The following is a 22,114-nucleotide window of genomic DNA, read 5'->3' on the forward strand; positions in this document are numbered from 1 at the left end:
GGATGGACTGGTGTGATGGGAGATTTAAGGCAGGAAGATTAAGTAAGGGACTCTGGAAATAGTGAGGCAAGAGATAATAAGGCTCTAAATTTAGATATTAGCTTTATACATAGATAGATGTCAGATTGGAGAGGTGTTATGAAGGTAGGCACATAAATGAATACATAGGATTTTCATAAACTATGTATGTTATGTAATATCTGTAAAGTTCTGTCGTCTCTCAATTGTAATCCTTCTCTGGGAGGACGTTTCTTTACTGTATAATCTTTTCCTCTGTGAGCAGGTTTCTTGAGAGGCTTCTGGAGCATCTTCTCTTTGACTCAATCCAGACTGCCGTCCAAACTCAATGTCCCAGTCTAGAGTGCTCTCAATGTTGCCTTCTTTTATCCTCCAAAAGAATGGGCTTGTGAGAACTCCTACAGCCAATGAACTTGGTCCTTTTAAAGGTGTAAACTCCTTTAAATGTGTAAAATTCTTTTCAGAAGTCTAAAGGTGTAAACTCCTTTTAAAGGTTAGAACTAAAATTATGAATTCTGAGCTAGAGAATTGTTTAGACAACCTGAGTTAGCACCTTGTAATCCTAACAAATATCAATATACATTTCATAGCATATATACATTATACATATGTATATGTGAATTGTGTACACACATATATTTATATGTGTATATATATATATATATATATATGTGTGTGTGTGTGTGTGTGTGTGTGTGTGTGCGTGTGTGTGTGTGTATACACATATATGTATTTATGTTTATACTTGTATTCCTAAAAAACTGATTGGATATGTGCAGGGAAGTGAAGAATCAATGACAATATCAAATCTTAATAGCTGTTATATATGTGGCTTTTAAAAGCACTATAAAAATATAGCCCCTTTCTCTCACTGGATTCTTAACAACAACACTAGGAAGGTGATAGAATCATTAGCTCCATTTTACAAATGAGAAAACTGAGACTAAGGGCACCTGTGAACACAGAATTTTCTGACTTTACATATATCACTGTATCCACTATGTCACCTATCTTTTAGATACATATATATATGTATATATGTATATATATATATATATATATATATATATATGTTTATATTATTCTTTCTGATAAAATTGAAATTATTATTAAATAACAAATTGTTGAGGAGAACTTTATTTTTACGCCATTTAAACCATTTGAGCCAATATCCTATCCTATTAAAAGAACCTTACAAAGAGATCAAAGTCCAGTAAAATCAGTCTCATTGGTTCTACTCAGGCTACGATGGGGTTAGATCCTTTTTCTAGAATGCCTGAGGCTGGAAAGTGAGAGTGATCTCATTAGAATGGGTCAACTTCTCTCTACAATATTTATTCTTCTCAATAATTATTAACTAATAAGAATTGATTGTCATCCTCAGAAATATCTACTCTTCCAAGACTATGTGTTAAGTATGTTCCATAAGAGGCGGTTGGCATTCAAGAGTGTTAAATTTAGAGTCCTTAGTCTTGAGCTTGAAACTCAGTTTTGCCACTTCCTAACAATGTGACTTTGGCCCAGTTAATTAACCATTTTCTAAAATGGGGAGAAAGTCGACTCTATGGCCTATGAGTTCCATTTTAGCTCTAAATCTATTATTTGTGGTACAGCTATTATCCCTTTGTTGAGGTTAAGTTTCCTGCAAAGTTTCAATCTTTAGTCCAACACTGTAGAGTTCTTCCTTTATTCCTTTAAATTATATATAAGCCTGAATAAGCCACATACTAGCTGTCACTCATCAGTGAAAATAATTCCACAAGTAGACAAATTCAGCAGACTTATTAATGGAGAAGAAGCAGGGTAGAGTAGGTAGATGTTATTGTTAGTCCTTGGAGTAAATGGATCAGTGGCAAAAGAAAGATGGAGGAAAGCAGGGTAGACTCTCACATGGCAAACATATTCACAAAATAAAAAAGCATCAGACTTAAAACGGCCTTCATTGTATTGACTAAACCATATTTCAGAAAAAAAAAAAATCCTCTCAACAACAAATCTTCCAGGTGATCATCCAGGCTTTGAAAAAAGATTTCCCACTGACTTCTCAAAAATCCTTATCTACTTGTGCATAGATCTGATTATTAGGAAGTTTTCCCTTAAGTCAAGCTTGAATTGGCCTCCTGGAAATATTCATCCCCAGTTCCTCATCCTATCATGTCCTTTGAGATCAAGAAAAATTCCTACTTCTTTTTCATGTTATTTTTGTTGCTCAGTCATTGAAGCATTTGATTCTCTGTGACCTCATGGACATGGACTTCAGACTTTCCATATTCTTTTACCTCTGGAATTATCTCCAAAATCTTAATTTTGTTGTTGCTGCTGTTATTTTTATATTCAGATTCAAACCAGACCCTACATTTTCCTTTTTCACCTGCAAGAGGCTTCTGGCTTTCAAATCTTTGTAGATGATATTCCTTTTTACTAGAAGAAGGAAGAGGAACATGAGCAAGAGCAGGAGTGAGAAGTGATGGAGGTGGCATGGATTTAATTAAATTCTTAACCTTTTGTTCTTCCAGATGAATTTTTTTATTATTTTTTCTAAGTCTATAAAATAATTTTTGGCAGTTTGGTTGATTGGTATGGCACTGAACAGGCAGATAAATCTAGGCAGAATTGTTATTTTTATCATATTAACTCGGCCGACTCATGAACAATCGAAACTTTCCAATTGTTTAGATCAAATTTTATTTGTATAAGAAATGTTTTGTAATTGTGTTCACATAGATCTTGGGTTTCTCTTGGCAGATAGGCCCCCAAATATTTTATTTTGTCTATAGTAATTTTCAATGTAGTTTCTCTTTCTATCTCTTGTTGATGGGCTTTATCAGTAATATGTAGAAATGCTGATGATTTGTGTGGGTCCTTCAGTTGTTTGTTAATTGTAGTCAATAACTATTGATTACTCTTGTGCAACGTGCCATACATGTAAATTGCTGTGGCCAAACAGAACATTTCATTGTACTACATAGGACAGGAATGGGGAGTGAGCCTATGATTTCATTGGTAGAAGAAACTCTTGGACAAATTCCCTCTACCAGTACTGGTTAGTACTTTCCTTATTATTGTTGTTTTTAGAGAATTGCCTTCAGCATAATTATCAAACATGCCATTGTCTTTCACCATAGCGTGAACAAGATTAAAATGTAACTATAGGGGCAGCTAGGTGGTACAATGGATAAAGCACTAGTCCTGAAGTCAAGAGGACCTGAGTTCAAATCTGGTCTCAAACACTTCACATTTCCTAGTTGTGTGATCCTGGGCAAGTCACTTAACCTCAATTACCTCAGCCAAAAAAAAAAAAAAAAGTAATCCGTAAATATTTGATGAAATAAATAAAAATAATAAAATGTAGAAAAAATGAATTTGCAAACTAACTCAATATGGAGCCAGTGGGGATCCCTATGTATAGATCAGCGACCATGATGCCATTTTGTGTTTGTTATTGCTACTCTGGAGTATTTATCCTGGAGGTCGCATATTCAATATTCTTCAGACTAACAAGTCCTGCTAGTTCCAAATTTCTATCTGCTTCATAATACTGACTCTCTTTTGTGACACCTTCTATAATTACTTCAGTTATAGCATACAAAGATCACAGCTTGAAGTATGGAAGATACTTCAGGGACCATTTAGTCTTATGACCCCATTTTACAGATAAAGAAAAAGAGGCTTAAGACATTGTGTTCTTTAATGTTCAAGGCCATAATTATTGAGATGGGATTTTTATCTCAGTCTTATAATTTCAAAGCTGGTGTTTTCTTTATCCTTTATTGTAATGGTTCCTCTGATTATATGCAGGAGTGACATCCATGAAAGCCATATGTGGTATCTTCAAAAGAGGAGGGCCAAACATAAGTCACTGACTATTAGTAGAGAGGGAGCTGGATCTAGCATCAAGATTGAATTTCTGCAACTATACTGTTTAGAGACATTTCTACTTCCAATGTTGATATGGACTATTTGTGCCTGAACTATAATATAGCCTTCCAAACTTATGCTCTGATCACTCAGACATGCTATACCTTGACCCCAACATCATGATGTCATTGTGGTTCTCTTCAAGGATGAAGGACAATGATTAACCCATCACCTTATTCTCTCCCTTGGCTCTTAACTTTCCTGCTCCTGTGGGCTGAGCTGAATTAATTTGCTTTCATATATACATAAAATCCCTTCAAATACATGAAGTTCCTACTCATATCCACCTGAAAGATAACTAGTGGGACTAGAGGAATTATAAATGTGACAAAAATGATAGCCTCAGTTTCCTCTTATGAAAAATTAGAGAGTTGGACCCTAACTTTCTTGTCCACTTCCTCAATTCTGACTCTATGACCCTTGGTAAGGAGAACAAAAGAAGTACAGATGAACCTGATTATGGAAGGAAGGGGTTAGGACATCAGAGAGCCCTATTTATTTATTTATTGTATAATTTATAAACCATCATTCATAGATCACTGAAAACTTGAGCATTCATTTTGTATTCCAAACCTTGAATCTGAACATAAATTGAATGTAGGAAAGCAGTGGCAGAATTGAGAGAATGCTTATCCATGACTGACAATGAGTTTGTGATTTAACCAGGATTGTCATGGATGAAATTGAATAGATTAAGGGGTCCTTACCTGTCTCATGAAGGCTAAGAGAGCTTTAGCTCTTCCATCCCTCCCCCATTCTTAAACCTACATAGCAGTAGACAGATAATCCATAGATCAAGCATCAATGGTCCTCCACTTCCAGAAATTACATTTTAGCCTTGACTTTGATCACCGGTTAAGATTTTTGCTCTAATTTGCACTGAAATGTTTCCCCTCTAAAATGATGATCTTTTAAAGCAATATCTAAGTATAATCATTTCCAATTTATACCTCCAATTAATTTTCACCTTGCCACAATTATAAAGTGATTCTTCATAAGTGCATTTTTAGCACTTCTTTTTTTAATTTATTTGATTTTTTACAAATTTTATGTCTACTAGACTGTAAATCTGATGATGGAAAGCACTCATTTTATTGCATTTATATATATTTTTTTTTTTTCAAAAAAACAGCATCTTTCCTTCTTTCCCACTAACCCCCATTGTGGAGGGTAAAAAGAAAAAAAAAAAATGAAAGTCCTAACAAATATCCATTGCCATGCAAAATAAAGTCTCTCATTGGTCTCATCCAAAATTTATCTCTCTTTGCATACCTTGAATCCGTCACCTCTCAGGAGAGAGGATAACAACATGCTTTACCAGTGGAGTGATTACTCATGCTTGAAACTTTGTACTGACTTGTATATTGGGCTAGCATTAATAACAAACATCTAGAAAAGCCTTTAAATAGGCTCAAATTCATTTTTGTTTAAGAGTCTTCTAGATTTCATACTGACCTAGTTAACTGGAGGGGAGGAAGGACTAAATAATCAGCCAAGAAAACTTCTCCAAAAAAAGTAATGAGACTTGACATTATTATATACACTAAGAATATGTAAGAATGAATATATTTTGGCCAGGAGATCTGAGAGCTTCCCCTCAGATTTAATTGAATGCACACTAGCCCATCTTCTTCTTCAATTCTTACTTAGCCTTTGATTACTGAATGGGTGTTGTCTCAGACAAACAGATGTGGGATAGACTTTAACTTAAAATGGCTAAGGTCTTCCACTATATGTAGGCCATAGCCAATAGTCCTGACCTATGCCTTGCCAGAAGATGCCAATTACTCCAAAGAAGAGAGAATAAGGTTGATAATTTGGTGCAGCTCCACCTCATCTAAATTTAATTCACTTGCACAACAAAACATCCACCTCCTGATGTCAATGGTCCTTTGGACAAACAACAATAAAAACAATGATGTATATTATATGAGTATACCTAGATTATGTATGTTATATTTGTATACCTAGATGTATTTATGAGTATGTATATGCATGTGTGTATAAATATATGCACAAATGTGTGTATCTGTACATATACATAGAGGTATATATGTGAATGTGTGTACATGTATACATATGTATACATACACATATATGTATATACATATATACACATATATATATGTGTGTATATATATATATATATATGGTATGAGTGTCCAAGTATCAGCATTTTTTCTTGCATCTCTTTTTCCTACTCTTTAAAACTTGATTTGGCAAAAAAACAAACAAAATGAAAACCAAATAAGGACAATTAATTGAATAAAAGCAAAGAACACTTTAGCTTTTGAGGAGATGGACTGTGAAATGGTTATTTAGACATTGCTGTCACTCCGAGTTGCAACTCATAATACATTTTTCCTACTGGAAGCAATACATGCTTAAATTTAAAAATATTGCTGTATGACATCTACCTAGTAAATAAGTTGGACAGATTCCATCTTATGGATGTGTGACATCTCACAGTTTTGATGGAATAAAACATCTCTAAGAGTCAACAGTGTAAAGAAGGAGCCTAGGTCTCAAACGTCTGCGTCTACTTGGTTGTTTTCATATTCCCTTTCCCCATTATATTGTGAGCTCCATGAAAGGTGTTATTTTTGTAACCTCAGAATTTAGCACAATGCGTACCATAGAGTAATCACTTTATAAAAGTTTATTGACTTGCCTTGATTTAGGCTTCATTATGAGAAGCATGGCTGCTTTCCTTCCAGATCTTCCTTTCATAATTCCCACACTCTATCCAAAAATATAAAATATTGTTAGGTTCTTGCTAAGTGCTAAATTGGTAGTTAACAATTCTCTAGGTCAGAATTCACACCTTTAAAGGCAGCAAGTTCATTGGTTGTAAGTAATTCCCACAAGCCCCTGGGAGTACCCACAAGCCCATTCTCTGGGAGGATAAAAAGAGGCAACATTGAGCCTGGAGAGCAGTCTGGATTAGGGAAGGACAAGACTTCCTGAGGGAACTTCAGGGAAGCTCGAGGAGATTCAGAGCCAGGATTCAGGAAGAAGAGGATTAGAGATTCGACCTTTGCTCTGGCTGGAGGCTCCAGAAGCTTCCCAAAAAACCTGCTCACAGAGAAAAGGATTAACAGAAAAGAAACCTCCTCCCAGAGAAGGATTACAATTGAGAGACAACAGGACATTATAAAATATAATCTCATTGTTCAGTTTCCCATCTTGCTCATTCCCTGGAATAAGGGACTTTAAGCTGCTTTTTTTTTTGTGTGTGTGTGTCTCTTGGATCCCATTTGGCAATCTGATGAAGTCCATAAGTCTCTTTTTAGAATTAAAACAAGTTGAAAGAAATGCTAAATTTCAATTAGAGCTTAGTCAAAATAAAGATGTATTTTCTCTCATCTAAGTCTAGAGACCCCTTGAAATTTATCCACAAATCCCAGGTTAAAGCTTCCTACTTCAGAGCATCAGATGAAAAAGGAAAGGATGAGTAAGAGAAGCAGTGGCTACAGGAATCCATCCAGGCCAATGTAGGAGGAGCTACCTTCCCCAGGAAGGACCTGGGGCACTCAAGCAGAAGGGTCAACTTCTTTTATTCTGACTTGAGGTCAACAGCTAGTTTTTTGGAAGGAATAAAAAAAAAAAAAAAAAAAAAGATTGTTTCATAGGGGAAATACAAATTAAAATATTTTTTAAAAATATGATGCTCAGCCACATCTTTTTACTTGGTTGTCCCCAATCCTCTCGGGATTGAGAACTGGGCTTTGAATGAATATTTTCAGGAATTTCCCATTGTAAGATTTGCTCTAGAAATAGAAATCAATCTCCAGTTGGGACTCCCCTTGTACATAATTTTGCTTGTTTGAAACAGGTTAGTTGTTTCCTTTCTGGAAGCACAGAAAAAAAGCTCAACCTCCTCCTAGTCCCAATTCCTGTATTCACAATAGCTTCTCATTTGCAGCTCTCTAATTTCTAATTGTACGGCTGCTTAATAATAGCTATCCCCTTCTCCCATTGGGAACCAGCTGACTGTAATTATAGGTATTCAAACTGAATTTCCCAAGTCCAATGTAAGTCTTTGAAGTGAAACCTGATTTCATGGTGTGGATTAAAATATAGTCTCATGAGATAGCCTGTGGACAATGAGACAGATGAAATCCAATGCAGCATCTTAAAGTCAACAAACATTTCCTGTGTGAGTACTATTTACAAGGCCAGATGAGTCAACCTGAACCAATTCTCACTAATCCAATATTAATTATGACAGGGAGAAGCCTGATGGCAATAGAGTTCTTGACAGATAGCCCTTATTACTTGCCGTGATATAGCATTCCACTCAGAATGATGTTGTGTTGATCAAAATTTGTTTATATTTTGGCTTTCCTCTGATTAATCTGTTCCATTTTATCTCTAATCGGGGTAGAAATGCCTGAGAGAATAGGGTAGAGATTCAAAGATTAACATAAAAAAGAGACATTTGGACAATTTTTTAAAAAATTAAGTTTCACAGTAGTTCTTGGACCTTGGATGCCCAAGGGGAGTGGATTTTGGAGAAATGGGAAAGGAGGGTGAGGGTAAAAAAATCCCATTGAAGAGCAAATGGTATGTTACCCCAAAGGGTGGACAAGAAAGCAATGATTCGAGTTTGAAAAGAGGGGACTTTAGGCTTGATGGAGGTGAAAGATTTCGCAACCATTAATGTTATTCCAAAGTGAAATGAAGACCATTACCCTGGTTGTCTTCAAGCAAAGAACAGAAAGCCACATAGAGTTCAAGAGAGCCTTGCTAGGATTTAATTAGCCCAGATTTGCTTGGGGCCAATTAATTAATTTTTCCTTCTTTGTCAAGGAATTAATTAGCCTGCATCTTCAGCCATGATTGAAATTCTGTGGTTTGGTGATCTGGCCTCTGGTCCTGATCCCTGAAACACTGTTCTGAAAATATTCATTTTGTGTTCTAGACAGTGGTCATAATTCAGCTATTAAGATAAGAATTATTTCCAAGTGGAGGGAGTTTTCTAACATTTTTTCCCCCTTCTTCTGTCTGCCCTCAAGAGTATATGCCCTTAGGGATGGGCCATGGAAGAGACTATTAGTAGAAGCACATACACACAACTATAGAACCATTCTCTTTCTACCAACTTTCCTGAAAAATGTTTATATTTGATCTTATAGTGATTTACTGGAACCCCTTAAAATATTGGTATAATTTTCTCCTTCTTGACTATTTTAATGTTTTGTTTTTTTTTTTCTAGATGACCTATTTTGTTATAAGGCTTAAAATAAAATATCACTAAAGTGAAGCATCTTTATTAAACATTAGAAATAAAAAAAAATAAACATTTGTCCACTTAACATCGATTTTATAGAAAACATCAGCAAGAAACAGGCTTGATAAGTCTATATGTTTCACTTCAGGTTATATATTAATTTAAAAATTGGTCATATTGTCATATCAATTCATGATCTATTAAAAAAATTTTCACCTTCTATAAGGCAGCAAAGTTGTGTAGTGAATAAATCAGTGGAGGATGAGTCAGGAAAATCTGAATTCTAATCCAGCCTCAGACACTTTTGAGCTGTGTAATCCTGGGCAAATAATGCCCACAGTTGGGGAGACATCGACCACAAACTATAAATAGGTGAGAATCTACTGAAAATATCAATGATACATAACTACCTTTCATACTCTGTAGTTTAAAAAAATAATCTTTGTATCCATTTAATTCATCTTGATGAGGTGAATTTGTAGCATATTGTAATTTAAGGGAGTATATCATATATTGTGTTATTTTACTTTGTCTACTCTCCGTTCCAAATATTGGTAACCTCAAAATTAAGTAGTTCCTTCCATCCAGGAACTTACATTCTTTTATGGGAGGGTAGTGCCAAGTCAATAGGGATTAGTTTAAGAGGGATAGAAATCTACCAGCTGGGTTGATTTGGAAAGGTGAGAGCTGATATGAGTTTTGAGGGAAATAAGGAATCAGAAGAGTCAGCTGTGAGCCAGATGTGCCTTCCAGTATGAAAGAGAGCTTGTATAAAAGCATCGACAGAGGATTTAGAATGCTAAATAGAGAAAACAACTAGGAGGGCAGACCAGATCAAGTCAAGAGTGCCTGAAAAGGTATAATGTGAAATGATCCCGGAGAGTTAGATGAGGGAATTATGTAGACTCTGAAGTTTGTTCAAAAAATTGATGTCTCTGAATTCTCCCAAATGAAGATGAATTTGCAACTGTCTCTGTGACCCTAGCTGGCAATCCCAACCCACAGGAGAATAGAATGCCCTAAGTCACAGCTGAGAATTAGTTCTTGCTCTGTGACTTGGAAAAGGGACGTTTGTTCTCTTGTATGAAAAGCCTTTACATTTTAATTATCAGCCCTATTGAGGCTGTTGGAACTCTCTCTGCCTGAGTCCCCTGGGATGTGTTGCAGGACATTATCAAGGTCTACAAAACTAATTAGTCATTAGTCTTCATTCAGTAACTTAACCTGACTTAAGGGAAAGAAATCAACTGCTGCTAGTAATGTAATACCCTTCATAAGAAAAAAAGTTTTTCTTTTCCATTTGACAAGCCAAGTGTGAACATAGTGTCAGTAATTTAGAAAATGAGTCTCAGTTCTTAAAGAAACTAATCATATATGTTGACTGGGTTAGTGAGTGTATTTAAAGAGTGCTAGAATTTACAGAATTGATGTTTTCTTTCTTCTTCCACTGTTCTAGAATTGAGGATCAATAGGTGGGGCAATTATTGTGTACTACTTTTAATTTCTTCAATCTCTTCAAATATATACACATGTATTTTTTTTCTTTCTTTCTTCCTTTCTTGCATTATTCTGCCCTGCTTCCATTGATGACTCTATACTTTTGACTCCAGACTGGCAATATGAGGGTAAGATGACCATATACTCAAACCAACCTCCTCCACATGCCTTGTCTGTCTTTGTTGCATCCCTCCACGGAGCATCATTAGAATTCTCTCCACTCTCTTTAATTAGATCCTTTATCACAATTAAATTCCAATTATGTTTGTTTCTGTTATGAAGCTTTAATTACAATTTATCCCTGTTAATCATCCCTTTATGTTCTTTCTTTGGGTTAAATTACCATTCCATTATCTCTGTCCTGAAGGACTTCTGCTCAACACTGGTCCCTGCTGGTGTCTTGACAGCCAGATCTGAATAGGCTTAGCCTATGTTGAGTGGCTCATGTTCTGATGTGGGAAGGCATGGATGTGGGCCATGAGAGACTTCACACTAAAATCTTCTCATCTGTTATGCATTTTTGTTAATGATATGCCTTTTTACCAGCCACAAATATGAGTTTAGCATCTCTTTGCTTGAATGATGAAGTAAAAGGCATTTTTCTTTCTTTTCCCTTACTTTTAGATTGTAAGCTGGCCCGGGGAGGTCCACCTGCAACAATAGTGGCCATCGATGAAGAAAGTAAAAATGGTGAGTACTGTGGACACCTCTCTATATATTGCTAAAAAAAGGTGATTTCACAAGTCATTCTGAGATGGACTAGGAGTTAAATTATTGAGTGAAAGCTTTACTCCAATTCAATGAACGACCTCATTCTCCATTTCATTTCCATTATAGTTTAAAGCTTGTTTTTGTCTTCAGATTCTTTGGTGGAAAATCATTGATAGGATTTCTCATTGAATAGCAGAGGAAGGCTCTCTGCTCCGATATTACTGAGAAAGCATTGGTAAGTGGTTCCTGAGGTTTTTTCCAAGGTCTTTGACTTGTTGACAACTTTGGAGTAGAATGTTTCTTTAGTCATTCTTCTCTGTCTTTACGCCCTTCCAAAACTGCGTTATCTATCTAATCTGAACAGGAGTAACCCGGAAAAACACATTTTATAGGTTAAAGCAAAACAGACCTTAAATAAAAGCATTGATCAAAAATATTTTTTTTTTCTTTTCCTGTGGTAGTCGATGCAAGGAATTTGTTGTTGTTCTGTGACAAAAGATTCCCATGTTGTGATTCAGCATAGCTAGTTACTAGTTCATTTTGTAAATTGCCATTCCTTTATTAACAGATGAATTGGAAAGATTGGGATATTTCCACATAGTTGTGGTAACTATCCATGACTCTGCTTGGCTTAACTATGTTTGGACTATCTCTGAGAAAAGGATTCCTAAAAAAAGTGGACTTGGCTTGAGCCTGCCCACAAAAGTGATGTTAATAGCTGCAGGAAGTTTATACCCTTTAGTCAAGCACTGGGCATCTTCCCATCCTTGAATGGATACATGCAAATCAATTAAAGAACCAATGGTTCCCAGTCTGGATGTATTGCCTCAAAAGTTTGGCAGGTGAAATATAGTAACAAGAAGAAGGAAAGGCCAAGAAAAAGCGTCTAGAGAGAAGCTTGGAGCTGGAGAAAAGACTTCTTATTTACCATTTGTCATAATGGAAATCTCCTAGAAAATGAGTTCCAAGCCAGGATAGGGAATGAAAGAAAAAAAGACCACAAGATAAAAGACTTTACATATTTTTGTCCATAAAAATATGTTATACACATTTGGAATGTAAGAAGTAGCCAATATTCTGTTTATCCACGAGGGTAAACAAATTATAGTACACTGTTTTTCTTCATAAACCCATTGCTAGAATAGTATTTGACACAAATTACTCAATAAATGCTCTTTCATTTGACTCATGTGACATGAACCTGTCAAAGATGCCTCCAGTTCTTAATCTGTACAAGCTTATCATTAACAACCCACTCAGTACCCAACCCTATGCAAAGGTCTTTTCTATTTTACTTACAAATCTTACCTTGAACAAGGTGGTATTCATGTGGTATGCTCTCCTAATGAAGGAAGGTTGACGTTGCCCATCCTGATGATTCTCCCATGAAAAAAATCTCAATTTCTATTTTCAGGAGCTATAAATTTGGGAGTCATCACACTGTGTATGCATCCGTTTGTCTAGAAACAGTCATGGGTCTTCTAAAGAACTTTCTTCATCTACATTTTTTCTCTCCTGAATATTTACTGTAATGTTTGGGCTACTTTCTGGAGGACCTCGGGATCAGCCAGAATCCTTGGTCTTATTGGAGGAGTGAAAAAGACAGGAGAGTCATCAGGAGGATGGTCAAAAAATCGAATGTTTCATTTCCAGATCTTCTCAGCCCTTATATACTTGAGTATAATTGCATCAGTTCAACATACTGAATATGTGTGAACTAAGAATCCATCTCTCTACTTCTTTTCTTTGTTACCATAAATCGTACCACCCAGGAATAGAAATTTTGCTCTTGGGCAAATAAGAATATGAGGAACTAGCTTTTTTAAAGAAAAAATAAAACACCGTTTCCACCAGAACTTACTGTCTTCAGAAGTAGATTGGATAAATCAGGAAGGTATGGGGATATGAAAAGGCAATTCAGACTAGTACAAAGAAAGAAAATCCATGTAAATGGGTGGAAATGCAGGAAAATTGCCAAATCAGGTCCTTCTCATTCCTTCCCTAAACACAAATATTCTGGAATTCCACTTCCTTCTCCTTTTTAGGGATCTGCCTATTCCTGAAGCCAAGACTGGTAAATAAGAACCTCCAGGTCATTTCTGAGAGGAAGTACACCACCCATTGAGGGATAATCTGCCTTTAGATGTTAGTTCTCTGCATAAAGCCCTAGTCACCCCACTCTAATTACTACTCTGCCCTCTCTCTCAGATATTTGAACTTGTTAAAATAGCATTTGCAGCTGGTAGAACAAGACTGCATTCACAGTTTATTCTACACTGGCTTGTTTTGCCAAGTAATTACAACAGTAATGGCAGCCCACTGTAATTCCTCTTTCCCCTGATTAAAACTAATTTCTCCAAGCATCTTTACAAAGATCCTCCCGGGGCAAAGTAAGGTGGAAGAGAGTGATGGGGCATGTGGCAGAAGTTCAATGTCTGTGTTTCATCAGAAAGTGGCATGGCATAAACTAGGAAAAGCTCAAAGTTTCTCTTGCTAGAATTCACAGAATAAACCAACCATCGAGAGCACTGCCAAGACTGTGTCAATGTCACCCTGAGATGCCCTCAGTGGGTGCCAGACATAGTGCCCTCCGCGTACTTCATACTAACTTAGTAGATTCTTTTTTTAATTGAATGGCTACATTCTCTTTTATACTGTATGTAAAAACTGAGACATTGAAAATCACATCTGCTCTGGCTATCTGTCTATTAGCAATTATTTATTATCCTATAATCCTATAGGAAAAAAAAAATCTCTGAAGACAGATGCCATATTTCAGATGCCAATCTCAACTTTCGAATAAAGCTTTTAGTTTTTTTCCTCGTTTGATTTTTCTTTCCTAGAATATGTATAAGTTTCCTCTAAAGTAATCATTACAGACTCAGATTCTACCCGTTGACACAAGATGATTCTGTCTTTCCATAGTAGGATCTCTCTTTGGGGTTTCCAGAGGTTTGTATTTTATCAAAACTTACTGGGGGAAAATTTGAAATGGTTTAGCAGGAAAGACAGTCCAGACTAAATTAAGTTTTGGCAGTGTTTCCATCTCTAGGCATTAGAAAAACTCGTCTTATCTTTCTCTACCCTTTATATTTTTGAAATCAAACCAATGTTTTTTCCTCCCAAAGATATTTATTTTTCTGCAACTCTGATGCTATAAATAAAGAGTTTTAGGATCAAACAAATTATTTGTAGTACTAGGATGTTATTAGTTTAAAACATTATAAATATACATTTTCTCTTCATATATACATAGTGTTGGTATTTTTAGTCATTTAATTGTGTCTGACTATGATCACATATGGAGTTTTCTTGGCAAAAATATCAGAGTAATATGCCATTTTCTTCTCTAATGAATTAAAGCAAAGGGAAGATAATTGGCTTGCCCAAGTTCAAAAAGATACCGAGTACTTGAAGCTGGATTTGAACTCAGGTCTTTTGACTCTAGGCCCAGAACTCTATTCAGAGAGAGAGAGAGAGAGACAGAGACAGACAGAGAGAGAGAGAGAGAGAGAGAGAGAGAGAGAGAGAGAGAGAGAGACAGAGAGAGACAGAGACAGAGACAGAGACAAAGAGAGACAGAGACAGAGACAGACAGAGAGAGAGAGAAAGAGAGAGAGAGAGAGAGAGAGAGAGAGAGAGAGAGAGAGAGAGAGAGAAACTAGATTGTAGATGATTGTATCATATGAGTAATAACAAGTTGTCTATTATTTAGAAATGATAAGTATACAATTCATTCTTGGATTTCAAGAATCAGAAGAAAAATGCCAATTCTTACTCTGCACATCAAAAATAGGTCTTTGACTCAAACCGCTTTTTAAGTTCAAATCCCTTCTCTTACACATATTGTAAGTGCTAACCAGAGCAAATCACTTAATTTCTCAGTGCCTCAGACAATACTGAGAAATTCAGCTACTGAGTAGGAGTGACCAATCTGTTCTGATGTGCTGGAAGATGGGAGCATATGTTTAAGACTGATTATGTGCCAAGAACCTTGCTGAGCTCAAGGAGCAGCAAATACAGAAATTAGGCAGTCTCTCACCTCAGAAGATAGAAGAGTTAGTACCTATAGGGGAGAACCGGCCAAAGTGTTTGGAGGTCATCATGATGGGAAACAAAGCTATTTCACACACCTACTGTAATGTTCGGGCTAGCTTTCTGGAGGACCTCAGAACCAGCCTTTATCTTAGTAGAGGAGTGCAAGAGGCAGGAAAGCCACCAGGAGGATGGTCAAAAATGGAATGTCTCATTTCCAGTCCTCTCAGCTCTTAAATACCCTATTACAATTACATCATTACAGCATACTGAATTTGTGTGAACTAGAAAACCATTATATTATCATACTAAGTATTAAATATATATGTGAACTAGAGAACCATCATCTCATCAATACCACTGAGTTAACCTTGTTGTAAGTATCCTTGCTTCAAGTATACTTCTCCAGAGCTGCAGCCCTCTACACCCTACCACCTGAGAATCATGCAAAGCTAAATTGCTAGAACATCGTGAGATTTCAGCAACAATAATAATAATAACAATGACAAAAAAAACAACTAAAATGGTGGAACAATTCCTGCCCTCCTCACATTATGATCTAAGTAACAGAAGAAAAGACATATGCTGACAATTACAACATAAAATATAACATAAATACAAAGAAAGCAGACCAAATATTAGGTACTGAGTGTCAAAAAAAAAAAAAGAAATCTAAATTTGAGTATTAAGATTTAGTGGTGTGAGTATATTGGGGTCATAGACAATGGCATGAGCTAAGACACAAATTTGAAGCAAGAAAAATAATTTTAGAGGAGTGAGCCATTCAATTTGATGGAATCAGAGGGTAAATGAAATCAGAGAATAATGACTATAGAGGTGATGGAAGAAGCTATGGAAAAATGTAAGATTACCAAAGAAGGTAGCAGAGAGTACTAAGAGTACTACTTTATGTTTATAAAGCTAGAGATACCAAACCAAACCAAAACAAAGTATAATCATGATAACAGAAGAGAAGAAAGGATGCAATTAGAAGATAGGTAAGGGAATGAAGGAGGGGGAAAGGAAGGGAAAAATGTGTTCAGTACTGTCACTTTTGTATGGTTTCCAGTCACTTTTGTATGAAGTTGTGGATTTAATACAAATAAATATTTATACAAATTTATATGTATATATATTATACAAATGCAAAAAAAAAGCAAATAAACAAATAGGAAATAGAAATATTCCCTAAAATATAAATGTTCTAAAATATGTTTTGGACATTGATTTTATAGGGAGAAGACACTTATGAGAGATGACTATTTTCAAAGAAAAAAGCTTTTCAATATAACATGAATAGATCTTTTTTAATGATACTAAATGTAGTTAAAATCTTTGTTTCTAAAAACATAGACTTCAGTGATCTGACACTAAGTGGGAGCTACATCAAAACTGAATGATGATGCACAAAGTAGGCAGGATTTGGGGTAAGACAAACTAAATATATGAAAATATCTCTAATATGAGTCTTAATATAACACCCTGGAAATACAAGATTTAAACAATTAGTTGTGAGGTACTGTATTAAGGTATTGGATAACAAAACAAAACAAAACGTGATGAAATTAATAAATTATACTGTTTTCTCAATTTCTAGAGTTTTCAAAATGGATATCACCCAGGGGGAAATGGAGCTCAAAAGGATATTCAAGGATACACTTATTATAAACAAGGAATTACCCAAAAACTGCTTTAAAACAATTTACTAATTTTTAAAATACTTTTTAAAAAGAACATGGACTTGTCATTTGGTGAAACAGATTACTAATAATTTATGGGTTTCATTGGAAACCTAAGAATGTCAAGAGAAAATATAAATAAGCCACAATTCTGTCAATTGGACCTCCTTTGTTAATCTTATGCTATCACGCGGAAAGAGGTTACACAGATTGGCATCAGTAAGCATTATTTGCAATGAGGATTATCTAGAAGTCTTCTCAGTTAGATCAAGGGTGATTATCACCCCTAATATTCAGTATTCTACTAAAAATATTAGCTTTAGCAGTAAGAGAGAGAAAAAATGAATTAAACTAGATAATTAGGAAACAAAATGATCACTCTTTGCAAATGATAGGATATTTAGAGAATCTTAGAGAATCAATTAACAGCTTTAGTAAAATTGCAGGTTATAAAATAAGCTCAGACATAAATTATCAGCATTTCTGTATATTACCAACAAATTATTTTATAGAGCTAGAGAAAAAAAAATAAAAATTCACCTGGAAAAACATAAGGTCAGGGCTCTGAAGGGAATCAATAAAAATCTGAAGGCAAATGGCTTAGCTATACCAGATCTCAAACTAGTAATCACTAATTCTACTAATTAGTGGAACTGAATAGGCATATGATAAATAGCAGTGAATGACAACAGTCATTCAGGACTTTGAGAGATATAAAGATTCAAATTTTGGACATAAAAAATTTATTATTTGACAATAGCTGCTGGCCGAACGAGAAAGCACTTTGGCAGAACTTAGGTATAAATCAAGAACCTATTCCATAATACTAAGATAAGTTCAAAACAGGTATTTGATTTAGATATAAGCCATTTGTGATATTTGAAAACGTTCAATAGATATAATTTTCAATTAATTTAATTATTTTTTTACTAATGATGCTAGTATTTTAATATTACGATGATCATTTGGCCATTTCTCTCTTAAACTAAAGACACTCATGGTGGCTGACTACAACCTTCAAAGGAGCTCAAGAGGAACATTCAAAATGAAGGCAATCAATTCTAATTGGTAAACTAATTGTTGTCCTTCATTCTCAGAGAAGACCGAAATAATACCACTATGTTAGTTGTCAGTGTGTCTAACAATACAAACTCAGACAAAACATGAACATTTGGGGTGACTCTCTAACTTTGCACATCTAGCATTTGTTTTGTATTAATTCAGTTCTGCTTTGCTCATAGAGCACAGCTACTATTTCTCCACTTGCTTCTGTAGTTCCTCCTCTTCTTTATGTTGCTGCTGGTTAGTTGGTTGTTTTTGGATCTCCAAGGGGACTAAAAAAGACATCACTATATTAGAGTCAAGTAACAGTGTGTCCAACTGTGGCCAATCAGAACAAGTCAAACTTGGAATGCTCTGACAGAGATTGGATTCAAATAGTCTTTATGAACATTCGGGGTGTACTCTGGAACTTTTCACCTTACATTTCTTCTGAGCTAATTCAATTCTGCTTTGCTCATAGAGTACAACTCCTCCTCTGATAAAGGCACGCCATAGTGGGCAGTCCTGTGCCAGTTTCTCCCATGTCATACAATCTATTCTAAAGTGCTTAAGAGAGATCTTGAGAGTGTCTGGGAATCACTTTTTTCTGACCACCTTGTGAGCATTTGCCATATAGTCTTTTCTGCAAGTTTACATTTTGCAGTCAAACAATGTAACCAGGCCAACAGAGCAGTACTCTTTGCAGTAGAATTATAATACTTTAGTTTGAGAAGAGACCTCAGTTTCTTGTAGATACTAGATAGGATAAGGCTATCCTGCTAAGTGATCTTCAGTATCTTCTTAAGACCATGCTCTGTGAACCTTCAGTTTGGGAGCTACTCTACTACCTCTTCTCTCCCACACTTTCCTTTGGAGCCTCCCAAACACTCAGCTCTGGCAGGGTATGTGTCAAACTTATTATTGTTGCGAGCTGTCGTCTCCAGAAGCTGCCGATCACTCTCTGGGAAGAGATCTAGTTGCTGTTAACTCTTGTCCAGAGAAGTGACTTCCCTTCCTGCAGAGAGCCCCGTCAGGCCTGATGTAATGCAGAGACTTCTCCTCTTCCTGGAGTGCTGTCCTCCAGCCCTTGTCCTTCCCCAGTCCAATCTGCTCTCCAGGCCCAATGTTGCCTCTTTTATCCTCCCAGAGAATGGGCGTGGGATAATGCAAGGGCTTCTGGGAAGAACCACTTCAACCAATGAGCTTGCTCCTTCTAGGATTCCTAAGGTGTAAACTCCCTTTACAGGTCTGAGCCAGAGAACTGTCAAGTCAACCTGAGTTCTCACCTTGTAATTGTCCAGACAACCTGAGTTCTTACCTAACATATTATCAATATGGATATCACTGGAAATTATACTGCCAAGGTAAATGGACAGCACTCAAAATTTCTCCATTTGCTTAACCACTGCTTCCACATAGAGACTGCAGGGCTCTGGCTGATGGAGTGCCTGTATTTTCTTAGTGTTCCTTGTTAGACAAAAATCAACACAAGAAGCAGAGAATATATCGGTATTTTGCTGCATCTCAACTTAGCAGGCTATATTGAATGTACAATCATCTGCAAACAAAAAATCATGCATCAACACTCCCTCTACTTTATTATCAGTTATAACCTTTTTGAATGGAAGAATCTGTCATTAGTGCAGTAACTGACTGATATACTGTACTGATGAAACACATTTTATTTCATTATATATATATATATATATATATATATATATATATATATATATATTTTTAGCTGAGGCAGTTAGGGTTAAGTGACTTGCACAAGGTTACACAACTAGGAAGTGTTAAATGTCTGAGGTAAAATTTGAACTCAGATCCTCCCGACGTCAGGGCTGGTGCTCTATCCACTGTGTCATCTAGCTGCTCTTTATGAACAAAATTTTGACATAATTTTCAATAAGCCCTCACTACTGACAGAATCAAAGAACTTGGCTAGATATACAAATGGGAGAAGTCTGGCAAAAACATCTGTGGACTGATATGGAGTGAAAGAAAGAAAGAAAGAAAGAAAGGAAGGAAGGAAGGAAGGAAGGAAGGAAGGAAGGAAGGAAGGAAGGAAGGAAGGAAGGAAGGAAGGAAGGAAGGAAGGAAGGAAGGAAGGAAGGAAGGAAGGAAGGAAGGAAGGAAGGAAGGAAGAAAGGAGGAAGGAAGGAAGGAAGGAAGGAAGGAAGGAAGGAAGGAAGGAAGGAAGGAGGAAGGAAGGAGGAAGGAAGGAAGGAAGGAAGGAAGGAAGGAAGGAAGGAAGGAAGGAAGGAAGGAAGGAAGGAAGGAAGGAAGAAAGAAAAAGAAAGAAAGAAAAAGGAAGGAAGGAAGGAAGGAAGGAAGGAAGGAAGGAAGGAAGGAAGGAAGGAAGGAAGGAAGAAAGGAGGAAGGAAGGAAGGAAGGAAGGAAGGAAGGAAGGAAGGAGGAAGGAAGGAGGAAGGAAGGAAGGAAGGAAGGAAGGAAGGAAGGAAGGAAGGAAGGAAGGAAGGAAGGAAGGAAGGAAGGAAGGAAGGAAGGAAGGAAGAAGCAGAACCAAAAGTATCATAAATATTCTAAGTACAGTAATTACAAATGAAAACAAGTACAAGACCCCATTGCTTAGCAGAATCTCATGTACATCAAAATTCAGCTCAAGCAACACCTTCTACATGAAACCGACTTTGTATTTATTTCACATATGTTACACATAATCCCTGCTCAAATAGTCCCATGCACACACACACACACACACACACACACACACACACACACACCATTCATAGCATTCTCCCCAACATTATGTCCTTGAATATAGGCATTACTACACCTTTGTAACACTTTTTTTTTTTTTTTTCCAATGGCACTGATTGGTGGTTGCCCTTCATTCTCTTAAGAGGTCTAAAATGACATCACTATGTCAGGATGTAGAAAGTGTCTGACCATGAAAGATCAGACCAATATGAGGTAGAAAGGCTCTATCAGAGATTGGGCACAAACAGTCCACTTAAGTATTTGGAGTGGAGATATGAATAAATCTGTACACCTCAAGTATCTTTTGAACTACTCATATACCCAAATTGTGACACAATTTTTCATAAGCCCATATGACTGATAGTATCAAAGGTCTTGTCAGATCTACAAGCATTGTATACAGCCTCTGTTATGTTTCTGGCATTTCTCCTAGAGTTGTCAGGCAACAAATACTCCATCAATCCTTCATTAAGTCACACTGGCTCTCAAGTAGATGACTATTATCCAAGTGAAGTATCAGCCAATAAGGGGGTCTCTGGCAAGAATCTTGTCAATAGTAACTAAGAGACAAACAATCCCATTTTGGTTATCACAGGACAAAAGCTCTTTAGCTTTATAGAAATGGACGCTGGAGGGATCCTTGAACTTTTGGGGCATAATCTCCTCTTGCCATATAATCAGCCTTTGTATGAGCAATGGACTCCCCACCTTGTAAATCTCAGCTGGAATAGAATCAGCATCAGGTACTTTGCCACATGAAAGTTGCCTAATGGTTCAAAACCTCAGTTGGAAATTCAGTGTGATTAATTTCAAGTTGAGGTAAATGGTCAAGAGCTTCAGTATTGATTGATGATAGTCTGCTGAGAACACCATGGAAATATTCAGCCCATCTCTCTAATATCATGTCCTTATCATTAATCAATGTTTTTCCATCAGCACCAAGTAGATGAAGTGTACCATACATCTTTGACCCATAAATAGCCTTCAGTGTATCAAAAAAACACTTTGGATTGTTATTATCAGTATAAAACTGAATTTCATCTGCCTTTTTATTGAACTTTGATTGATATCCCCTTCCAAGTTCTAAGTTCAAAGAATTTATGTTCCACATAAGCTTGAGTAGAACACAATAGCTTCATCACTTAGGTGGGATCTTGATAGAGAAGGTAAACGCAACATTCAGAGATTGAGATCTTGAAATGAGAATTAAGAAAAGGAGGACATCTGAGCCTCTCCAAATCATGAGTTATTATTATTTATT

General features: G+C 36.2%; 1 protein-coding gene across 1 annotated transcript in view; it reads left to right on the forward strand.

Annotated features, from left to right (window-relative positions):
- Positions 1 to 22,114, forward strand: part of PCDH15 (protocadherin related 15) — a 2,229,510-nt gene that overhangs the window by 1,342,328 nt on the left and 865,068 nt on the right. The window contains exons 6-7 of the mRNA XM_074297067.1: positions 10,780 to 10,794; positions 11,291 to 11,356. Coding sequence (XP_074153168.1) covers positions 10,780 to 10,794; positions 11,291 to 11,356 — 81 coding nt within the window. The remainder of the gene's footprint in view (positions 1 to 10,779; positions 10,795 to 11,290; positions 11,357 to 22,114) is intronic.

Source organism: Sminthopsis crassicaudata, chromosome 2, assembly GCF_048593235.1.
Source record: "Sminthopsis crassicaudata isolate SCR6 chromosome 2, ASM4859323v1, whole genome shotgun sequence".
In the NCBI taxonomy this organism is placed as follows: Eukaryota; Metazoa; Chordata; class Mammalia; order Dasyuromorphia; family Dasyuridae; genus Sminthopsis; species Sminthopsis crassicaudata.